Below are 19755 nucleotides of genomic sequence, written 5' to 3'. Positions count from 1 at the left end.
CCGTAATTCTACTAATATTGTCCTCATAAATTGTAAAGGATTTACAAATTAATTACATGCTTAGAAATATTTCTATTTTCTTTACTTATTTGAGAGTGAGAGAGCTAGAGAGGGAGCAAGAAGAATCTGGGTTGGGCAGCAGGGAAAAGGGAGAGGAAGCAGTCTTCACATTGAGAAGGGTGCCCAACGCAGGGCCTGATCCCCCAGGATCCAGGGATCCTGACCTCAGCCAAAGGCAGATGCTTAACCAACTGTGCAACCCAGGGGTTTGCAAATTTATTTAATCTTTTCCAAACTTGCTGTTTTGGAAGAACTGTGTGTATCAGAACAGGAATAAAACTCTTGTTCAGAGTCAGGCAGTGAGAGCTACCTCCCCCTCTATGAGAATTTGGTAGCCAACTGCTTTTCTCCACCACCAAAAATAGCTACTTATCTCTTGGCCTGAGAAGGTGTAAGACCACTGCTGATATGGAAATAGCACCCAATTTAGAAGATGATAGAACAGAAGGGAGTACGTATGCTGCCTTCCATAAACACAAAGCACATCCAGGAATGCCTGTACGGTTCTTTTAGTTAAGGGACCAACTCTTGAATTTGGCTCAGGTCCTGATATAAGGGTTGTCAGATCAAGCTCCTGCCATGTGTAATGCTCTGCACAGCATGTAGAGCCTGCTTAAGGGTCTCTCTTTCCCTCCATACCTCCCCTTCCAAACTTGGCTACCAGGAGTTCCATGATGTCTATACCAGACTAAAGGAGGCACGTGTAGGACAAGAGATGAGCCAGCGGTCAATCACCATTTGCAACCAGTGACAAGAGACTAAATAAACTTCCTGCTACTCCCAGAACCAAACAGAAGACTTGCAGAAATCCTATTAAAACTGCATTTCACATGACCATCATAGCGATGCTTATGTCTCCTAGAATCTTCATATGAGAAATGTGTTCTCATTCATCTACCCTGAATCTTCAGTGATACGGAATTCCTACAGGAGATGTGCATACACTCTACCTCCTCATGTCTTCTCTACTCTATGTGAGTGACCTTCTTATTGACCCTCTTGATTTTGGCTGAGGTGATTATCTTAGGGTTGTGAGATTGAGCCCTGTGTCATGTTCTGCAAAGCGTGTGGAGCCTGCCCAGTGTCTCGTCTCTCTCTCCCACCTCCCCCTCTTAAAAAAAAAAAAAAAAAAAACACGTCCACTAGAGATCCATTTGTAAAGATGCCCGATATTCTTTACTCTAGTTTACTGGCCCTAAAAAGAATGTGTTGGCAGAAAACACTATTTTGGACTGAATGTCTATTTATAAGATAACCCTGCAATAACTCAGGATTCTGCTAACAGAAGCAACCTGTAGCTCAGATGTTTTGCTTGGGGCAGAGACTTGCAGAACCTTCTCCATATGTGCCACTAAGTAAATTCCCCCAAGGAACAAACTCTAGATATTCTGGTTAAGGGTGCATCTTTAATTTAATCGACAAAAAGAGGGTATCTTTCCCTCCAGAAGAAAGACAGAAACCGGCGAAAGAAGACACCCAAGTCAAGGCCTGAATCTCAACCCAGGTGGAAGGTTCAGAACCAAGACAACTTACCACTGTGATGCACATCCACCAGGGAGAAGACAGGGCTCACACTCCTGTACATGTTGCACTTGAATCTGCACTGAAGAGACAGAGGCCAGACGCACTGGATGCTGCCAATGAGGCCAATGAGGCCTACGAGGCCTGAGCCTCAAAGCACCACCTGTAAAAACAGGGAGAGCATTTAGTTGAGGTTCCAGGACCCACACTCAGGAAGACACAATGTCACACAAAACTGAAAGCATGCTCCTTCCTTCCAGCAGAGAGCACCAGCTCAAAACCAAAACCAAAGGATCCCGAAATTTGTGAAATACTTAGCACTGCTGCTGGCAGACCTTCAAATAATACACGCATGGTCAATTGACTACCAGGATTTCCATGATATCTATGCCAGACCCAAGCAGGAGGATGTGGGCCAGGAGATGGCCCAGAGGTCAATCACCAACTAGTGAAATAAAGTTCCTGCTGCTCCCAGAACCAAAATAGAAAATCTGCAGAAACTCTATTTCAACTGCATTTTGCATGACCATCCTAGGGATGCTTACTTCTCCTTGAATCCTCTTCCACCTTGGACATGGTTCTCATTCATCTACCCTGTCACTTCAATGACATGGAACTCCCATAGGAGATATGCATATACTCTACCTCCTCAATGTCTTTTCTACTGTACGTGAGTGACTCTGTTAGTCTTGCTTCCTTTCTTTTTTCACAACTCTATTTGGCTGAAATGAGCCTCCAGTCTTTTCTTTCTAAGACATGCCTCTCATGGACCCTGGAACTAAAAAAAAAAAAAAGAAACTAAAAAAACCAACAACTAATCACCACCCAATATGAACGTAACTTATACCCTGGAGATTGAAGTTGTTTCACTTGTAACCAGAGACTATGCTACTGACCCAAAGGGCAAACCCTCCAACAACCAGCTTCTAGAGGATTCTGGGACGATTTGGAGTAAGTTCTGATAGGATTTTCCCAATCAGAAAACACTGCCAGCCTCCAAAGTGAGGTCCCTAAACCTGATTGCGAACTAAATAGACTCAGAGCTTCACGAGCTCCATTGTGAGGCACAGAAATGCCTGGCGGGGGGTGCCTGGGTGGCTCATTGGGTTAAGCCTCTGTCTTCGGCTCAGGTCATGATCTCAGGGTCCTGGGATCGAGCCCCGCATTGGGCTCTCTGCTCAGCGGGGAGCCTTCTTCCTCTCTCTCTGCCTGCCTTTCTGCCTACTTGTGGTCTCTCTCTTGCTTTGTCAAATAAATAAATAAAATCTAAAAAAAAAAAAGATTCACCCCCCCTTCCAATAGGTGAACCATGATAGACTATGGACTCTGAAAAACAATCTGAGGGTTTTGAAGGGGCGGCGGGTGGGAGGTTGGGGGAACCAGGTGGTGGGTATTAGAGAGGGCACGGATTGCATGGAGCACTGGGTGTGGTGCAAAAATAATGAATACTGTTATGCTGAAAATTTAAAAAAATGTTATCAAAAAATGATTAAAAATTAAAAAGCTACTGAAAAAACAATACTAAGCACTACATAATAAATATGCAAATAATGTTATATACTGTCCCCCCCCAAATAAATAAATAAATAAATAACAATAATAACAATAATAAAAAAAAAGAAAAGAAATGCCTGGCAGTGGTGGCAGCGGGTGCCAGTCCACATGGGTGATGGATTTCACTCCAGTGGATTTAGGATGGTTTCTTAGATTCAAGAAAGCACCCGCAAGCACACTTGGTTTCTTAGCATCTATTCTAACTAAGCCTGGCATGCATAGTGATGGACTGTTCCATACAGATCTTGAAACCTGCTGTGCTGGAACTTTTCATGAGGAAACTCTAGAGTGAACATTCAGTAGTGTGTCCAGGCCAAAGCCAAGTGCAATACTCCCATCAGACTTGACTTCAATACCTGTCGATTTGGGTGGATTCCTCTTCTTGAGGTCCCCCTAATATCCTGAGGTTCCTATACCTGCCAACAAGTAACATTTCCTACTCATCTGGCAAGGCTCCTGGGCACTGTGTCATTGAGGCGTCAAGCCGCTATTGCCAAGGGGCTCCACAAAGTCACTCTTAATTCCTGCAAATTGTCTGGTCATTATCTGAGTCTATACACGTTACTCTCAAATAGGACATTTCAATCAATCCCTTGGTAAAATAACCAATGTTTCCAGCGGTGTCCTGTTACTAGAAAAAGGCACTTGCGTGGAACTTATGCCAATAATCCTAAGTACCTTGGAAGAAAGAATTCTCCCTGAGAGTTTCTGAATGATGGAGGGTTCAGGGAGGGAGAGAATTTAAATGCTTCCATTTGTTCACACAGAAATATTTCATCACATTTCTGTAGATCATGGATATTTTCAGATACAGTTTCCCGCAATCTGGAAGAAGAAACATTAAAGAACCAGCAATGTTTCAAACAAGAGTCACAAAGGTAGACTCATGTTACTCAACTCACTCAGTCCCCCCTTATTAATTCTTGTTCAGCTTGAATGCAGCTTTTCCATGAGTTCTGCAAATCCATACCCAGTTGAGTTTGAGGATTTTCATGATTGGACACTAAGACCCCACGAGACACATCACCGGGTACAGTCACAGGCATTTAATGGCAGAGTAGGGATGAAAGGCCTGTGGACACATGCTTAATGAGATATATTTTCACCAAACACAGAAGGCAAGACATCAACATGGAAGCAGAGAGGTCACAGGACCTGCATCCTGGTCCCCAGGGCATGGCATGTCCATGAGTTTCTGTATCTCCAAGCCAAACACGCTCATGTCTTCCGAGCTAAGTGTTCTGCTTCTAGAATTTTCTCCCAAAGATAAAACCAGAGGGGTTGTAAAGGATTTGCAACAGTGTTCACAGAGGCTTCCTGGATGATGGCAAAGCCCTGCAGCCCACCGCCTTGCCCGAGGCCCACAGAACTCTTCAGTGCCCCCTTTGTATCCACCATGGTCAGGCAGGTCTAGCCCTTTCTACCCCAGTTGCACAGCGCACACTCTCCTGGTGTCCACCAGGCCATTTGGCCTCTGTGTTCCATGTCCTCGATGAATCTCTTTAGAAGAAGGTAACCCACATCGGGTGGAGGGAGCAAATATACTCCTTCCCACCCTTTCTCCCTCCTTGCACCCATCCAAGGTTTGTGCAGGGGGAGCAGAGCTGCAGGGACATGCAGATGGGGTTCTTCTTCTGTGGCACTTCCAAGAATCCCCTTGCACAGAGCCTCAGCCTTAGCACTTAGCTAGCTATTTTGGTCTCCACCCCCACTGTCCACCCCAGCCACGGGGCAGCATTCCACCTGCCAGCATCCTCAGAAAGAACTCCCACACCCTAGCTAGCTGCCCTCCGTCCAAAGTCCAGGTGCTGACCTAGGCATTCGAAAGGAGACTGGATGAGGAGACACACCCACCACACCCAGGTGCCTGAGTGCACTCCACACCACAACATCTACTTCAGGGGTGTGGTGATGGCAGACTTCCCACTGTGTGCTTTTTGCCCTGAGACATGCCAGTCATCCAATGTGGCACAGAGCACAGAGCCAGGCTTCAGCCCCCCCAGCGACCTGGCTGGCTGATGCGGCTGCCTGGGCCTGCCTGCCTCCCTCCCTGGCTCAGGTCCTTTCCTATGAGCATCTGCCTGGGCCCTGTGACTCTGGCTCTGCTCTGGTGTCCCGAGCCCTGGGTGCAGGTAGTCAACAGGCAGTTGAGGAGCCGCAGACTCCAGACTGCTGGCCCTGAGTTCCCCTCAACCCAACCACCATGGTGACCAATGTGGATCCAGGTGCCAAATAGGACTGCAGTCCATGCCTTCCTGCTCAACCGCAGGGGGCACCTCTGAAAAAAGGCACAAATACCTGTCAGCCCCAAATACCTCCCCCCAAGACCCTCCCCACCATCCAAATAACCCCTAGGGACAGATGTATAGAGAAACCAACACAATCTACACTCCAGGCACTGCATTTCACTCAGCTTCTCATGGTACGCAGGTGGGTCAGAGGAGGATTCAGCACAACAGGACAAATTACACTTGAGTAGTGAGCAAATGTGTTTCTCCCAGGGCAGCAACATTTCCAGATACCCTGCAGCAGGCCTGGTTGTCAGCCTACCTTTGCTCCAGTAGGAGCCCTGCTCTGACATTGATGAGCAAGCCACAGACCATGAGTACCTCTGCAGGTAAATGGGCCCAAATATATCCTGGATCCTTTCATTTTGTTGTTTTGATTTTGCTCCAAAGTCCAGAGAGTTACCTCTGGGGCATGGATGGAGCTCTCTGTTCAAGAGCATAGGAGGTAAATGAGCCATATGTTCCCCACAACACCACTCCTGGGATAGGCCAAGTCAAGCTACTACCCGTGTGCTACCCCGTGACCTGAGCAGGGCCAAAGCACAGCCTGCTCCCTGGATGTGGAGAGAACAGGGATGCAGTCCCTGAGCCACACATTCTGAAGCCAGAACTCTAAGGAACTATGCATGTGGGCTGGTTGTAGCACAGAAACTGGCAGGCAACATGCTGCCCTGAAAGCCACCCAGGCTCCTTGCAGCCTCAGAGTGGGTGTTCAGTGCCTGCTCTGCATTCCAGATCGCCCCTGCTCTGTTCTGACTCAGACTAAGCTGGAATTCCTGTGGTCCCTCCAAGGTCAGGTGGCATAAAAAGGGCCTAGAGTAGTTGGGGTGTCCCTGGGAAGGGAACCCCCTGAGGCAGATCCCAGGATGAGGCTGGAGGGCACATCAGGGGCTCACTGAGATGGGAACCCACAGCAGATTGCTGTGGGAACAGGGAGCCCAGTGTCTGTGGAGGGTGTCCACATTACTGCCTCAATAGCTGTGTCCCTGGTGAATGACTGAATCTATCTGTGCCCCACGTTTTCTGTAGAACTGGGCCTCACAACACTATGTCTCCCAGGATTTGGTAAGGAGAAACCAAGACAATGAACATAAGCACCTCACCAGTGATTGGAATAGAAGTGGCATCCATGAAGACTCATCTCCCTAGGACTGTTTGGTAGGAAACATGTTTTGGAACACCCGGATCAGCTAGTCATGTGGTTTTGAACATCAGAGGAAAAGCACCTGGCTTTAGGGAGCCTCCCTCCAACATGATGACTCAGAGCCACCCTGATCCAGTTACACAACCTCTTCTCCAAGGACATTCCTGGCTGTCTGGTAAATATTGGGCTGTGTAGACACACTACCCTGCAAGCCCGCCCCAGGAAGCCATCAACCCAGCAAGTTTGTGGCTACCGATTGGGCCCAGCTGTCCTCCCTGTGTCACCAGGACAGTGGACCTTGCTTTCTGGCCTTACCTTGCTTCTCAGTGGTGATGACGGTGGCCCTAGGGGCTCCCCCAGCCCTGCATCATCTTGGTCATCAGCCTGAAGATGTATGCTGACTCTGGGGCCAGCTCAGTGGCCATGAATTGCCTCACCATGGCACCCATCTCCATTGTGGTGAACGTGCTGGAGTTGCTGTTGACCAGGCAGTAGGCGATCTGATACCCTGTGGGTGAGACAGGAGGGCCACGCATCATTCTCATCTCCCCCTTGGACCCCACATTCCTGCCACCCCACCACCACCACTCTGCCATGTTTCCACCATGTCCTTCATCCTCTGCCAGCATCTGAGAGGAATGGCACAGCCACAGTAGCAGATGGAGCCTCTGAGTGCTGGGCCCCTATGACTCTCATTCCCCTTCATCCATCCCACCACCAAGATGTGGAAATAGTTTCATCTTTAGTGATTCAGTACTTACATAAAACACCAGTACTCATCATATCAGCAATTTAAAACCTCCCAAAAAACCAAGTTCCAGAAGCAGATGCCTTTCGTGGTAAATTCTACCATTCAGGGAAGGATTCATACCAGTCCTTTGCCCACTTTTCCAAAAAAACAGAAGAGAAAGCTTCTAAAATCACTTGCTGAGGCAACATTACCCTAATACAAAAATAAACGAGGACACCCCAAGAAAAGAATCTTACAGTCCAATATCCCTGATGACCATAGATGCAAAAATGTTCAACAAAATACTAGCAACCCAAGTTCACCAATATGCTGAGAGGATCACATATTATGATCAAGTGGGATTTTGCAGGAATGCAATGATGGTTTACAGGTGCACATCGGTCAAAGTGATACAGCACATTAACAAAATAAAGAATAAAAATGATGTGATCATCTTGCAATGCAGGGAAACATTTGACAAACTTTAATATCCATTTTCAATCAAAATTCTCAAAAGACTGCATAGACCAGGAACATACCTCAACACCAAAAAAGCCATAGATGGGTCGCCTGGGTGGCTCAGTGGGTTAAAGCCTCTGCCTTAAGCTCAGGTCATTATCCCAGGGTCCTGGGATTGAGCCCCGCATCAGGCTCTCTGCCCAGCAGGGAGCCTGTTTCCTCCTCTCTCTGCCTACTTGTGATCTCTCTCTCTGTCAAATAAAAAAATAAAATCTTAAAAAAAATGCCATATATGACAACCACACAGATTACGTCACATCCCATACTGAAAAGTTTTAGCTGTTTCTATTTCCTCTAAGATCGCCTAAGTTAGAAACATTGCCAATCTTTCCTTGCCACTTTTGTTGAACACAATATTGAAAATCCAAGGCAAGACAATTATGCAAGAAGATAATCAGAAGGCATCAAAACTGGAAAGAAAGAAGTAAAATGGTCACTATTTGCAGATGATATAGAATATAAGGAAAACCTCAAAGAAGCCAGTTTAAAATTGTTCAAACTATGACTAAATTCAGTAAAGGGACAGGATACAATATCACTACCCCAAAACCTGCTGTGTTTCTATACGCTAATAACGAATCATCAGAAAATAAATTAGGAAGATCATCCCACCTGAAGTTGCATCAAAAAGAATAAAATACCCAGGAATACACTTCACCAAGAGGTAGAATCTTGTATGATGAAAAGGACAAGATGGTAAAGAAAGAAACTGAAGGCAACACACATAAACTGAAAGACACCGCATATTCATGGGTGAGAAGAATTAATAATGGTAAAATATCCATACTTCCCTAAAACATCTACAGTTTCATTGCAATTCCTGTCAAAATTCTAAGGACATTTTTCACAGAAAGAGAACAAAGGATCTAAAAATTTGTATGATGCCACAAAAGACTCTGAATACCAGAGTAATCTAGAGAAAGAAAAACCACACTAAAGGCATCACGCTTCCTCATTTCAGACTAATGACAAAGCTAGAGTAATCAAAACAATCTAGCATTGTCATAACAACAGACACACACATCACCAGAATACAGGAGAGAGCCCAGAATTAAACACACACATCTATGGTCCAGGACCTTATAACAAAGGAGCCAAGAATAAACAAGGGGGAAAAACCGTCTCCTTCATCAATGGTGCTGGGAACACTGGAGAACCACATGCAAAAGAAAAAAACTGCACCATCTCTTAAACCACACACAAAAATTAACTCAAAATGGGCCTAACAATGGAATATAAGTCCTGGAACTATAAAACTTGTAGCAGAAAACACAGGGTTTGGAAAGGTCCTTGACCAAAGGTCTTGGTAGTGGTGCTTTTAACCTGATACCAAAGTAAAAACAAACAAAGAAGCAAAGTGTGGGCCTATATCTAACTATAAAACGTCCAAACAACAAAGGAAACCATCAACAAAATAAAATGGTAACCTAAGGTAAAACATTTGTAAATTATTTATCCTGTAAGTGGTTAATATTCAAAATATAAAGAACTCATGGAACTCAACAGCAAAACAAAACAAAACAAAACACACAAAAGCACCAAAAACAACAAAAAAACCACCACAAGTAATCTAGTGTATCAGGAGCAGATCCAAACAGACATTTTCCTAAAGAAGACAAACAGATGGTCTACACGAACATGAAAAGATGCTCAACATCATTAATCATCAGGGAAATGCAAATCAAACCAGAATGAGGCACCACTTCACATCTGTCAGAAGGGCCATTATCAAAAACACAAGAAATAGCAAGTTTTGGTGAAGATGTGGAGTAGAGGAAAACTCTAGTGCACCATATGGAAAACAGTACAGAAGTTCCTAAAAAAAAAAAAAAAATGAGAAATAGAACAACCAAAGGAGCCAGCAATTTCCTTTCTGAGTATTTATTGGAAGGAAATGAAAACACTAACTCACAAAGGTATATTCACCCCTGTGTACACTGCAGGATTATTTACAACAGTGAAAATAAAGAAACAACCTAAATGCCATCAGTGGGTGAATGAATAAAGAAACTGTGGTCAATAAACACACTGGAATCCTACTCAGCCATAATAAAGGATGAAATCTTTCTTTTTACAACACGGCCCTTGAAGGCATTATGCTAAGTAAAACAGGCCAGACAGAAAGAAAATATACTAAAAATCACTTACATGTAGAACCTTAAAACAAACAAAACAAAAACAAAAATGTGAGCTCACAGACAGAACAGATGAGGGGTGGCAGAAGTTTGGGGTTGGAGGTGGGAGAAATGGATGAAGGGGTCAAAAGCAAAAAAGAAAACAAACCCAAATATAGCATCATTTTTTTCCCAATTAACTAATCTGTACCCCAACATGGCTCAAACTCATAACCCGGAGATCAAAGAGTCTCACACTCCACCAACCCAGCCAGCCAGGGTCCTGGAATTGTAGCATCTTCTGATACTCAATATATGGACAAAGGGGAAAGTAATCTATGGTATTTTGAGGGCTAGGTATTTTTTGGTAAATATAAAAATGAAAGAACACATTCTTCAGGGTCACACATTCAGGACTGTATCTAGTTCTACTATTTATCATGACACTGAGCAAGGAACTTGCCTTTTTGATTTAATTATTTATTTGAGAGATAGAGAAGGGGGGAAATTAGCAGGGGGAGGGACAGAGGAAGAGGGAAAAGAAGACTCCCCACTGAGCAGGGAGCCTGACCTGGGGTTCGATCCCAGGAACCTGGGATTATGTCCCGAGTCAAAGGCAGAAGCTTCAATGACTAAACGACCCCGGTGCCCCTACTTAACCTCTTTTCTGCCTGTTTCCCCACCTCTGAGGATATTATGAATATTTGCTTTTAGAATAGCTTCTATTTTCAAGAATAGTTTTTAGAATTCAATGAGATAGAGGTCACTTAGAATAATAACTATGAGAGTAATCCCTCAAAAAAAAAGTTTTAAAAAATCTTATTCTGGGGGTAACTGGGTGGCACAGTCAGTTAAGCAGCTGACTCTTGATTTTGGGTCAAATCAAGATCCTAACTCCTGGGAGAGAGCCCCGCACCAGGCTCCAAACTCAGTGGGGACACTGCTGGAGGATTCCCTCTCTTCTTCTGACCCTCCGCTCTCTAGCATATGCTAGTGCATTCATTCTCTTTGTCTCTTCAATAAATAAATGTCTTAAAAAATCTTATCCTGAACATTTGGTGGTTGCATAATCATTTTCATAATTGGGCAGTATCTCCTAGTTTACAAAGCACTTTTATACACACTCTCTTATTGGAGTTAGGATATGGTCCTGGGAGAAGAATTTATTTTGTTTATTTATAGAGGGAAAAAAAAATGAAAACCAGACTTAGAGCAGGGGTGTGCTTTGTTCATGGCTACAGAGCTAACAGATGATCTTCTGATTTTCAGTCCAATGGAGGAGAAAAAGAAAAAATCCAAACACTGTAACAAGGGCCAATGAAGGGCCTTACAAATTGATAATGGAATCAATGCAGTAAGATGCTGCAACATTTATAAACATTTACCCACCCAGCAGTGGAACAACTAAATATGTAGAGCATATATGAACAAACCTAAGAGAAGCATTCAGCACCAATACCATAGGGAAATTTAATACCGCACACTTCTCTCAATGATACACCATCCAGACAGAAGATCACAAAGGAAACATTGGCCTCAGACAACCCGTTACTTAGATGGACTGGACAGATACACACAGAACCCTCCATCCAAAAGCAGCACATGGAATACTCTCTTCTCAAGGGTACCTAGAACATTCTCCACCATAGGTCATATGTGAGGCCACAAGACAAGTCAATAAACTCCAGAAGCCTAGAATTTTCCCAAGTGATGAGTGAAATCAAATCGACCATCTTTTCCAAACACAGTGGTATAGAAGTAGAAATCAATTACAAGAAGAAAACTGGAAATTCATAAACAAAGAGACTAAACAACATGCTATTGAACAACCAATTGAGTTCATGGGAAAACTGAAATAGGAACACAGAAATACTTTGAGGCAAATGAAAAAATAATACAATCAAACAAAAGTTATGGGATGCAGTAAAAAGGGTTCTAAAATGGGGCACCCAATTAGTTGGTGGAGCGCTGTGACTCCTGATCTTGTGGTTTTGAGTTTCAAGCCCATGATGCGCATGGAGCTCACTTTATTTTTTTAAAGGTGTCATTTATTTATTTTACAGAGAAAGGGAGAGAGAGAGACTGAGCAAAGTGGAAGGAGCAGCAGGCAGTAGAAGAGGGAGAAAGTGGCTCCCCGTGCTGACCAGAGAGCTGATGCAGGGGTCAATTCCAGTACCCTAAATTCATGACTTGAGCCAAAGGCTGATGCCTAAAAGAATGAGCCACACAGGCACCCCTTAGTGCTAACTAAAAAAAAAAAAAAAAGTGGTTCTAAGAAGGAATTTTAGAGTGATACAGGCCTAATTCAAGAAACAAGAAACATCTCAAATAAACAACCTAACTTGATACCTAAAGGAAACAGAGAAAGAACAAAAAAAGTCCAAAGTTAGTAGAAGAAAGGAAGGAACACATCAGAACTGAAATAATTGAAATACAGACTAAAAAGACAACAGAAAGATTAAAAAAAAAAAGAAGAACAACAGATCAAAAAGAACTGGTTCTTTGAAAAGAACAAAGCTGACAGAGTCTCAGCCAGACTGAAGCTAACAAAAAAGAAAGAGGACTCATCATCAGAAATGAAAAAGATGTTTCCTGATAGCAGAGATATGCAAAGGCTCATAAGAAAGTACTATGAACAATTACACCCCAACAAGTTGGATAATCGAAAAGAAAAGGAGACATTCCGCCCTCCTCCTCCCTCTGGGATGCCGGACGGGCGCCCGGGCGACCCCGCTGTCCCTTCCCGCAGATGCAGATGCGCTTTGATGGGCGCCTCGGCTTCCCCGGCGGCTTCGTCAACATGCAGGATGGCGGTCTGGAGGCCAGGCTGAACCACGAGCTGATCGAGGAGCTGGGCAAGGCCGTGGCGGGCTTCCGCGTGGAGCGCGCCGACTACTGCAGCTCGCACGCGGGGCCCGGGGCGCGCATCGTGGCCCACTTCTACGCCAAGCGCCTGACGCTCCAGCAGCTGGTCGCTGTGGAGATGGGCGCCCCTCGCGCCAAGGACCACGGGCTGGAGGTGCTAGGCCTGGTGCAAGTGCCCCTGTATACCCTACGGGATGGTGTGGGAGGCCTGCCTGCCTTCCTGGAGAACACCTTCATTGGAGCTGCAAAGGAGCAGCTGCTGGAGGCCCTCCAGGATTTAGAACTGGTGGAACCTGGTTCTCTTACAGCACGGAAGATCTCCCTACCTCGCTAGAAGCAGCCCTCTGTGGACCCACGGAACCTGAGATGAGGATCTTGGTACAAAGGAAGGGAGGAGGGAATGGGGGAGGTTTTCTCTTCCAGGCCTGGGCCTGATAGATGATAACAGATTAAAAGAAGTATGTGCAGTATGTTTGAGCAGAGGGCCCCCCCAGCAACTCTCAGCATCCAGAGCAAAAATCTGCAGCTCATCCTGGGGCCCTGGCAAATTCCCAGAGCTGGCCTCCTCTCTGTCCGTTTGCACACACACAGCATAGCAGTCCCCGGACCTGTGAATGTACAGTCTGTGCCCACATACAAGCTGACGCCTCCCCACAACCCCCATGTGCAGTTTAACTGGAAAGTGGCATGTGTGGGGTCTAGCTTGTCATTGGAACCATCTCCTTGACGGGGAGGAGCCTCTGATCCAGGGGAGCATCTCTGCCCACACTCGTACATGGCTGTTCTTGGGGGTCTAGCCCAGCATATGTTTGCTGCAGAGGGGAGAGAAGCAGAGGACCTTTTCTCCCTGAAAATCGTCACATCCTTGCTTGGGTGTTGGCAAAAGAAATATACTCCTGAAAGGTGGCAGAGGATCCTAACCAGCTTCCTGCCCTCTTCTGAAATTGAGCAGAAGGCTGAGAAAAAATGGCCTGGTCTCCTTGGACTTGAACTTCTGAGTCCTGGTGCATCTCCTCCAAAGCTGTCATCTAGGACTCCTTAGACCAGGGACCTCAGAAGGGAAGAGACCCAGCCCTGGTCTAGCTCTGTCCTGACCAAAAGAGCCTGCCATTAAAGATTGGCTTATAGCTGAGCCTCAGAGCCCTTCTGGTTTTTGGACAAATTATCTCTCCACGGGGTTAAAGGGCTAAATGGCAAATATCTCAGGCTTCGTGGGCCACATGGTCTTTGTAGCATCTGCTCAGCTCTTTAGTTTCAGAAGCAGCAATGAACAACAGATAATGGGCATGGCTGTGTTCCAGTAAAACTTACAGGTGGCCAGCCACCTGTAACCAATTTAATTATGATGCCTATTTACATGTTTCGTTTATGTCATGTTAAGAAGGAAATAAAAGATTGACAAAGGTCTCAAAAAAAAAAAAAAAAAAAGAAAAGAAAAAAAAAGAAAAGGAGACATTCCCAGAAACATACAACCTGCCAATACTGAATCCTGAAGAAACAGAAATTCTGAACAGACCAATGACCAGTAGGGAGATTAACAAGAAATCAAAAACTTCCAACAAGCAAAAGTCCAGGACCCCATAATTTCACCGGTGAATTCTACAAATCATCCACAGAAAAAAATGAATACAAATCCTTCTCCAACTCTGCCAGAAAAACAAGAGGAAGGAAAGCTACCCACCTCATTTTATGAGGCCAGTGTGGCCCTTATCAAAACCTCCCAGGGTGCCCCAAGAAAATGACAGACTAGTATCTGTGATGAACATAGACATAAAAATCCTCACCCAAATATCAGCAAACCGAATTCTAAATACAGGAAGAGGTATGATCCAGTAAGATTTATTTCAGGGATGCAATGGCTGTTCAACATCCACAAATCAAACTAATGTCCCACATTCACAAAATGAAGGATCAACATCATAGGATCATCTCAACAGATGTAGAAAAAGCATTTGATAGCACTGCTACCAAATCACTGCCCCCCCCCACCTGTGCTTCTGCCACCTGGCTGGTCCCCACACCCTGTACCACTGCTACCCCACTGTGCCATCCCCCCACTGTCACCCTGCTGTGCCCCACACACCCGCTGCTGTCCCTTCCAACCCCCATTCCTGACAGGCTGCTGCCACCAGCACTGCCACCCTCCACCCTGCTACTCCACAGCAGTGCCCCTTTGTCCCACAATGGCTAACCCTCATCATAGCTGCCCTGCTGCCCTGCTCCTTGCAACTGATGCCCTGCTGTGCTACCCCCAGTGCCCCTACCACTCCCTTGTGCACCCCAGGACTCTGCCACCCTGCTACGCCACCCTCCAGTGCTTCTACTGCCCTGGTCCTGTGTTTCTAACAGCACCACCACTGCTACCATGGTCACACTGATGCTCCTGCCCATCTCCACTGCCCCGCCCTGTCCCCAAGACATGTTGCACCATTGCCCTGCAGCTGCTGCCCTGCTGGTCCCTCCCAACCACATCCAGGCCAATCCTTCCCCGCTTTGCCTCCCTGCTTTGCCCCCAGGTCTGCTGCCATCCCACTGCGCTTCCTCCAGTCACTGCCTTCCTCAAGTCACTGCCGCCTCACTGCCCCCTCCCCAACTGCCATTTCTTAACTGCATACTGTCCCCTAGCCGGCTGTGCAGAGCCACTGCCCTGTCCACACAGCTATTAACCTGATGTTCCTGCCCTGCTGGTCCCACCAAACATCCCTGAACTGCTACCGCCTGTTGGCCCCCCTACCCCTGCTCCAGTGCCTCCAGCCAGATTCCCTCCCTGTTGACCTGCTGCTGCCGCCCCACTCATCCCAGCCTTCTCCCAATGCTGCTATTGCCTGGGTGGTCCCACCTCGTGACCCTGCCGTCCACAGCACACCCCTCATACTGTCCACCTTACCACCGCTGCTGCAGCTAAGCTTCTGCCCTGTGCCCCAGGCCACTGCTGACCATCACTGTCCAGCCCCACTGACATGCATTAAGACCCTACCCCGCCCTTCATGCTCTTCCTGTGCAGTTGCTGTGCCACTGCCTCCCAGCTGATTCCGTCCCCCCCTCTCCGCACGCCACCACCCACCTGCCACCCCACATGCATTCGTGCAGCCGCGCTGTCCCACCCCGCCCACCACCATGCTCATTACTGTCCTGCTGCCCCACCGAATTGCTGCTACCATCCCTCTATGCTCTCCCCACACCTCTACCCTGCCGGGTGCCCCACACCCCACTACCACTACCAATCCCCTGCCCCTCGCTGTCACTGCCCCTTTACCACCACCCTGCTTCTTATCTGCTGCCGCCCTGTGTCCCACTCTTGCCCTGTGTCCCGCTGCTGCTGGTCTTTGTAGCCCTGCCCTGTTGACTTGCACGATGCCCCACCTGCCACACTGCCCCCCTGCTGTTCCTGACCCCCCTCCCTGCAGCTACCACCTACCTGCTACCCCTGCCCCCCACTCTGGAGCCTTCCTGATTCCCTACCCCTATTGCCGTGCTGCTGCCGCCCCACGAGTCCTACTCCACCTTCCCCGCACTGGGACCACCAGGCTGCCCCCACAACAGGAGCCACTCCCACCGCGCTGCAGGCCTGCCCACAGCGCCCCCACTTACAACCACCATTGCCTCTCCGCTGCTACCCTGGGTCCCTGCTGCTGCTGCTATCAGTGGTTCTGCCCTGTAGACATGCACCAAGCCCAGCAAAGCCAGGCCCTTGCTTCGCTGCCTGACCCACCACGCCATGACATTGACATCCCGCTTATACCCAGCTAGTCCTGCCCATCCCAAGGGACACTACCGCCTAGCGACGCCCCCCACCACACTCTGATGCCTACTGGCTGCCAAGCCTGTGGCTGCCCAGCACGTCCACCACCCCCCAGGCTTCTATCAGCTTGCTGCTTTCCAGAAATGCACCCCTGCCACCCTGCTGTGCCCCGCACACAGGCCCCCTTACTGCCACACCCCTCTGTCCTGTGCCCCCAGCCTCTGCTGTGCTTCGCTGCCCCACCTCATTGGCATGCACTATGAGCAGGCCCAGCAAGCCAGCCAAGCTGTCACTGTGCTGCTGCTTCAGGGCTGGTACCACCCTCTCTATGCTGCCCTGCTGCCTATATTTCACCCACCCCCCACAGGTGCCATACAGCTGCCCAACTGGGGTGTCACGCAGCTTCCCCTTACCACAGGAAGCTCCCCCTCCCTGTACCAATGCTGCCTGGTGACACCCCCACTTCTTCCCCCGCTGGCCCCGCCCCTGAGTGTTCTAACCTCTCTGCCACCTTGTCCCGCCCATGGAGCCAGGCAGCTTTGCCCACCACACCATGACACTGACACCCTGCTGATGCCAGGCTGGTCCCTCCCCTCCACCCGCCACGACCACCTAGCTGCTTCCTCCTCCCCCTGCTCCATCGCCTCCCCGCTGCCTCGTGCGTTCCTGCTATGCACGCTGGCCCCCTGCCCCCCTCACGCTGCCACCACATTGCTGTCCCCCCACGTGTACCCCTGCCACCCTGCTGTGTACCCCCACACGACCCCCTTTACCACCCCTGCCACCGCTCCACTGTTGCCCTGTGTCCCCAGCCTCTGCTGTGCTTCAGTGCCCCGCCCCCTTGACCTGCACTATAGGCCCGCCAACCAAGCCTGCCCCACTGACGCTGCCCCACCCGCTTGACGTGCCCAATGGGCCCGCCCACCATGCCCTCCTAACTGTTGCTGCCCCGCCCCCTTGACATGCATCATGGGCCCACCCACCATGCCCACCTGTTGATGCCCTGCACCCTTCACCTGCACAATGGCCCCGCCCACCAAAGCCCTCCTAACTGCTGCTGCCCTGTCCCCTTGACCTGCACCATGGGTCCGCCCACCACGCCCACCCTGCCGCTGCTGCCCCACCCCCTTGATGTGTACGATGGGCCCACCCACCCTGCCCTCCTAACTGTTGCTGCCCCGCCCCCCTGACGTGTAGCATGGACCCGCCCACCAACGCCCTCCTTACTGCTGCTGCCCCGCCCCCTTGACCTGCACTGTGGGCCCGCCCACCTCGCCCTCCTAACTGCTGCTGCACTGCTGCCTGGGGCTGTTACCACCCCCTCACCCCTCTGCTGCCACCTCAATTCCACCCATTCCCCACAGGTGCCGAACGGCTGCCCCACTCAGGAGCCACGCAGCTCCCACCCCTCTCTGTGCCACTACTGCCTGCCCCCTTCCCCGCCTCTGGTGACCCCTGCTCCCTCCCCCGTGATCCTGTCCCCCTACCTCAGTGTTGTCTCCCGGCTGCCAACTCCTCAAGCCCATGTAGCCCCGCCTACCTCGCCGTGACGTTGACGTCTCGGTGATGCCCGCATGGTCCCGCCTACCCCCACACCTCACCACCGCCTAACGGATTCCCCCTCCCCTTGCTGCATTGCCTCCCTGCTGCCAGGCGCATTACTGCGCTATTTCCACCCTGAATATCCGACCCCTCCCTGCACTTCAACTACATTGCTACCACCACATGCACCCCTGCCACCCTGCTGTGCCCCTCACCCTGCCCCCCCTACCTCAGTTGCCACCGCTCCTTGTAGCGGCCCTGTGCCCCAGGACTCTGCTGGGCTTAGCTGTCCCGCCCCCTTTACTTGAACGATGGGCCCGCCCCCTTGACGTGCATGTTGGGCCTACCTCGCTGTTACTGCTGCTGAGCGGCTGCCTCCCAGCTGGTCCAACCTCCACTTCCGGTTGCTGCTGTCTAGATTCCACACCGCCCCCCCCCCCCCCCCCCCCGCACAGTCGCCACATGGCTGCCCCACTTGGCTGTCACACACCTCCCCCACCAAGGGCCTGACACCGCTCCCTGTGTCACTACCTCCTGACTGTCCCCTCACCTGACTCTGGTGACCCCTGCTCCCTCCCCCACGGCCCGTCCCCTACCATAGGGTCATCACCTGGCTGCCACATCCTCCCGCCTGGGCAGCCCCACAGCCCCACCTACCACCCCATGCCATGATTGCCCCATTGCCCCATTGAGTGGCCCTTGATTCCCGCTGCCACGCCCAGTCCCCCACAGCTACTGCACCCCAGGGACCTGCTGTCCCGCTGCACATCGCCCCAGAGCCATTGCAGCACTCCCCAAGCTGCTCCCCACCCTGCCCCTTCTTGCCGCCCTCACCCCACCCCCCTCCCTGCCCCGCCCCACGCTGGCCTGGTGCTGCTGCCAGGGTTTCCAACACCACTGCAACTTCCTTGGTTGCCCTTCCACTGCCTTGCCCCACTACCATGAGACCGCTGCCCCACTGGTCCTGCCCATCCCCACCATTAACCCCCATTCCAGTACCATCCTGCTTCACCCCCTCACTGTGCTGCTGACCCACTGTGCCCCGCCAACCCCACTGCCATACCGCTGCACCTCCCCAACACCGCTATGACTGCGACCCACTGACATTGCTTCCCTGCTGTGCTGCCCTGTCCCTCTACTGCCTCACTGCAACCCCTCTGGTTTCTGCCACCCCTCCCCACTGCTGCTTCCCACCCTGCCACTGTCGCGTCCCCATGCGGGCGCTCCTTACCACCCTACCGCTGCCCAGGGGCTGCCTGGCTGCTCCGACGTCACTGGTGCGCTCTGGACATCATCAGTGGGGAGGCCCTAAGAGAATTTCTGCATAGGGGCTGGCGGCAGGTGTGTTCTGGAAGTGGGTTGGAGGTATAGGCACAGGGGTAAATCCCAAGAAGGAAATAGTTAGCATAATTATATTGTGTTAATAAAAGGGTCTGTAGACAAGCATCAAGCATCAAGAATCAAACTGACCGGCCAGGGCCGTCTCATGCAAAGAGGCGACCCCCCTCCCCCCAGCCTCACAGACTAACTTTTATAGAGTAAAGGTCATGTGGTTGAGCCTGGCTACACACAGGTGGCCAATTGAATTACATTTTACCCCATGATAGTCATCTAATTCAGCCTATGACCTTGGCTAGAATTGGCACCTTTGTCTGGTGCCCAAAAGGCAGGGGCTC

At 49.5% G+C, this 19755-nt stretch overlaps 1 protein-coding gene and 1 long non-coding RNA gene across 3 annotated transcripts; one reads left to right on the top strand and one right to left on the bottom strand.

The window, feature by feature from the left end:
- Nucleotides 1-1724: 1724 nt before the first annotated feature.
- Nucleotides 1725-18049, bottom strand: LOC125083588 (uncharacterized). Of its 2 annotated transcripts, none has more exons than XR_007122318.1 (3): nt 18025-18049; nt 6883-7075; nt 1725-1744 (listed from the first exon to the last, which is right to left on the bottom strand). It is a non-coding gene; the product is annotated as an uncharacterized LOC125083588 (long non-coding RNA). The 2 variants fall into 2 exon arrangements; XR_007122317.1 differs by lacking the exon at nt 18025-18049 and adding an exon at nt 7329-7450.
- On the top strand, nt 12644-13957 carry LOC125083580 (U8 snoRNA-decapping enzyme-like). Its single transcript, XM_047700339.1, has one exon. It carries the CDS (start codon nt 12680-12682, stop codon nt 13127-13129), a length of 450 nt encoding a protein of 149 aa, XP_047556295.1. The 5' UTR covers nt 12644-12679; the 3' UTR covers nt 13130-13957.
- Nucleotides 18050-19755: the final 1706 nt, after the last annotated feature.

This window comes from Lutra lutra, chromosome 13 (assembly GCF_902655055.1).
Source record: "Lutra lutra chromosome 13, mLutLut1.2, whole genome shotgun sequence".
NCBI classification, from domain to species: Eukaryota; Metazoa; Chordata; class Mammalia; order Carnivora; family Mustelidae; genus Lutra; species Lutra lutra.
The sequence above is the reverse complement of the archived record's forward strand: the minus strand, read 5'-3'. Positions and strand labels throughout refer to the sequence as shown.

Excerpts from the sequence above, each read along its gene's own strand:
- LOC125083580 (XM_047700339.1), top strand. The coding sequence starts at position 12,680 with ATGCAGATGCGCTTTGATGGGCGCCTCGGCTTCCCCGGCGGCTTCGTC.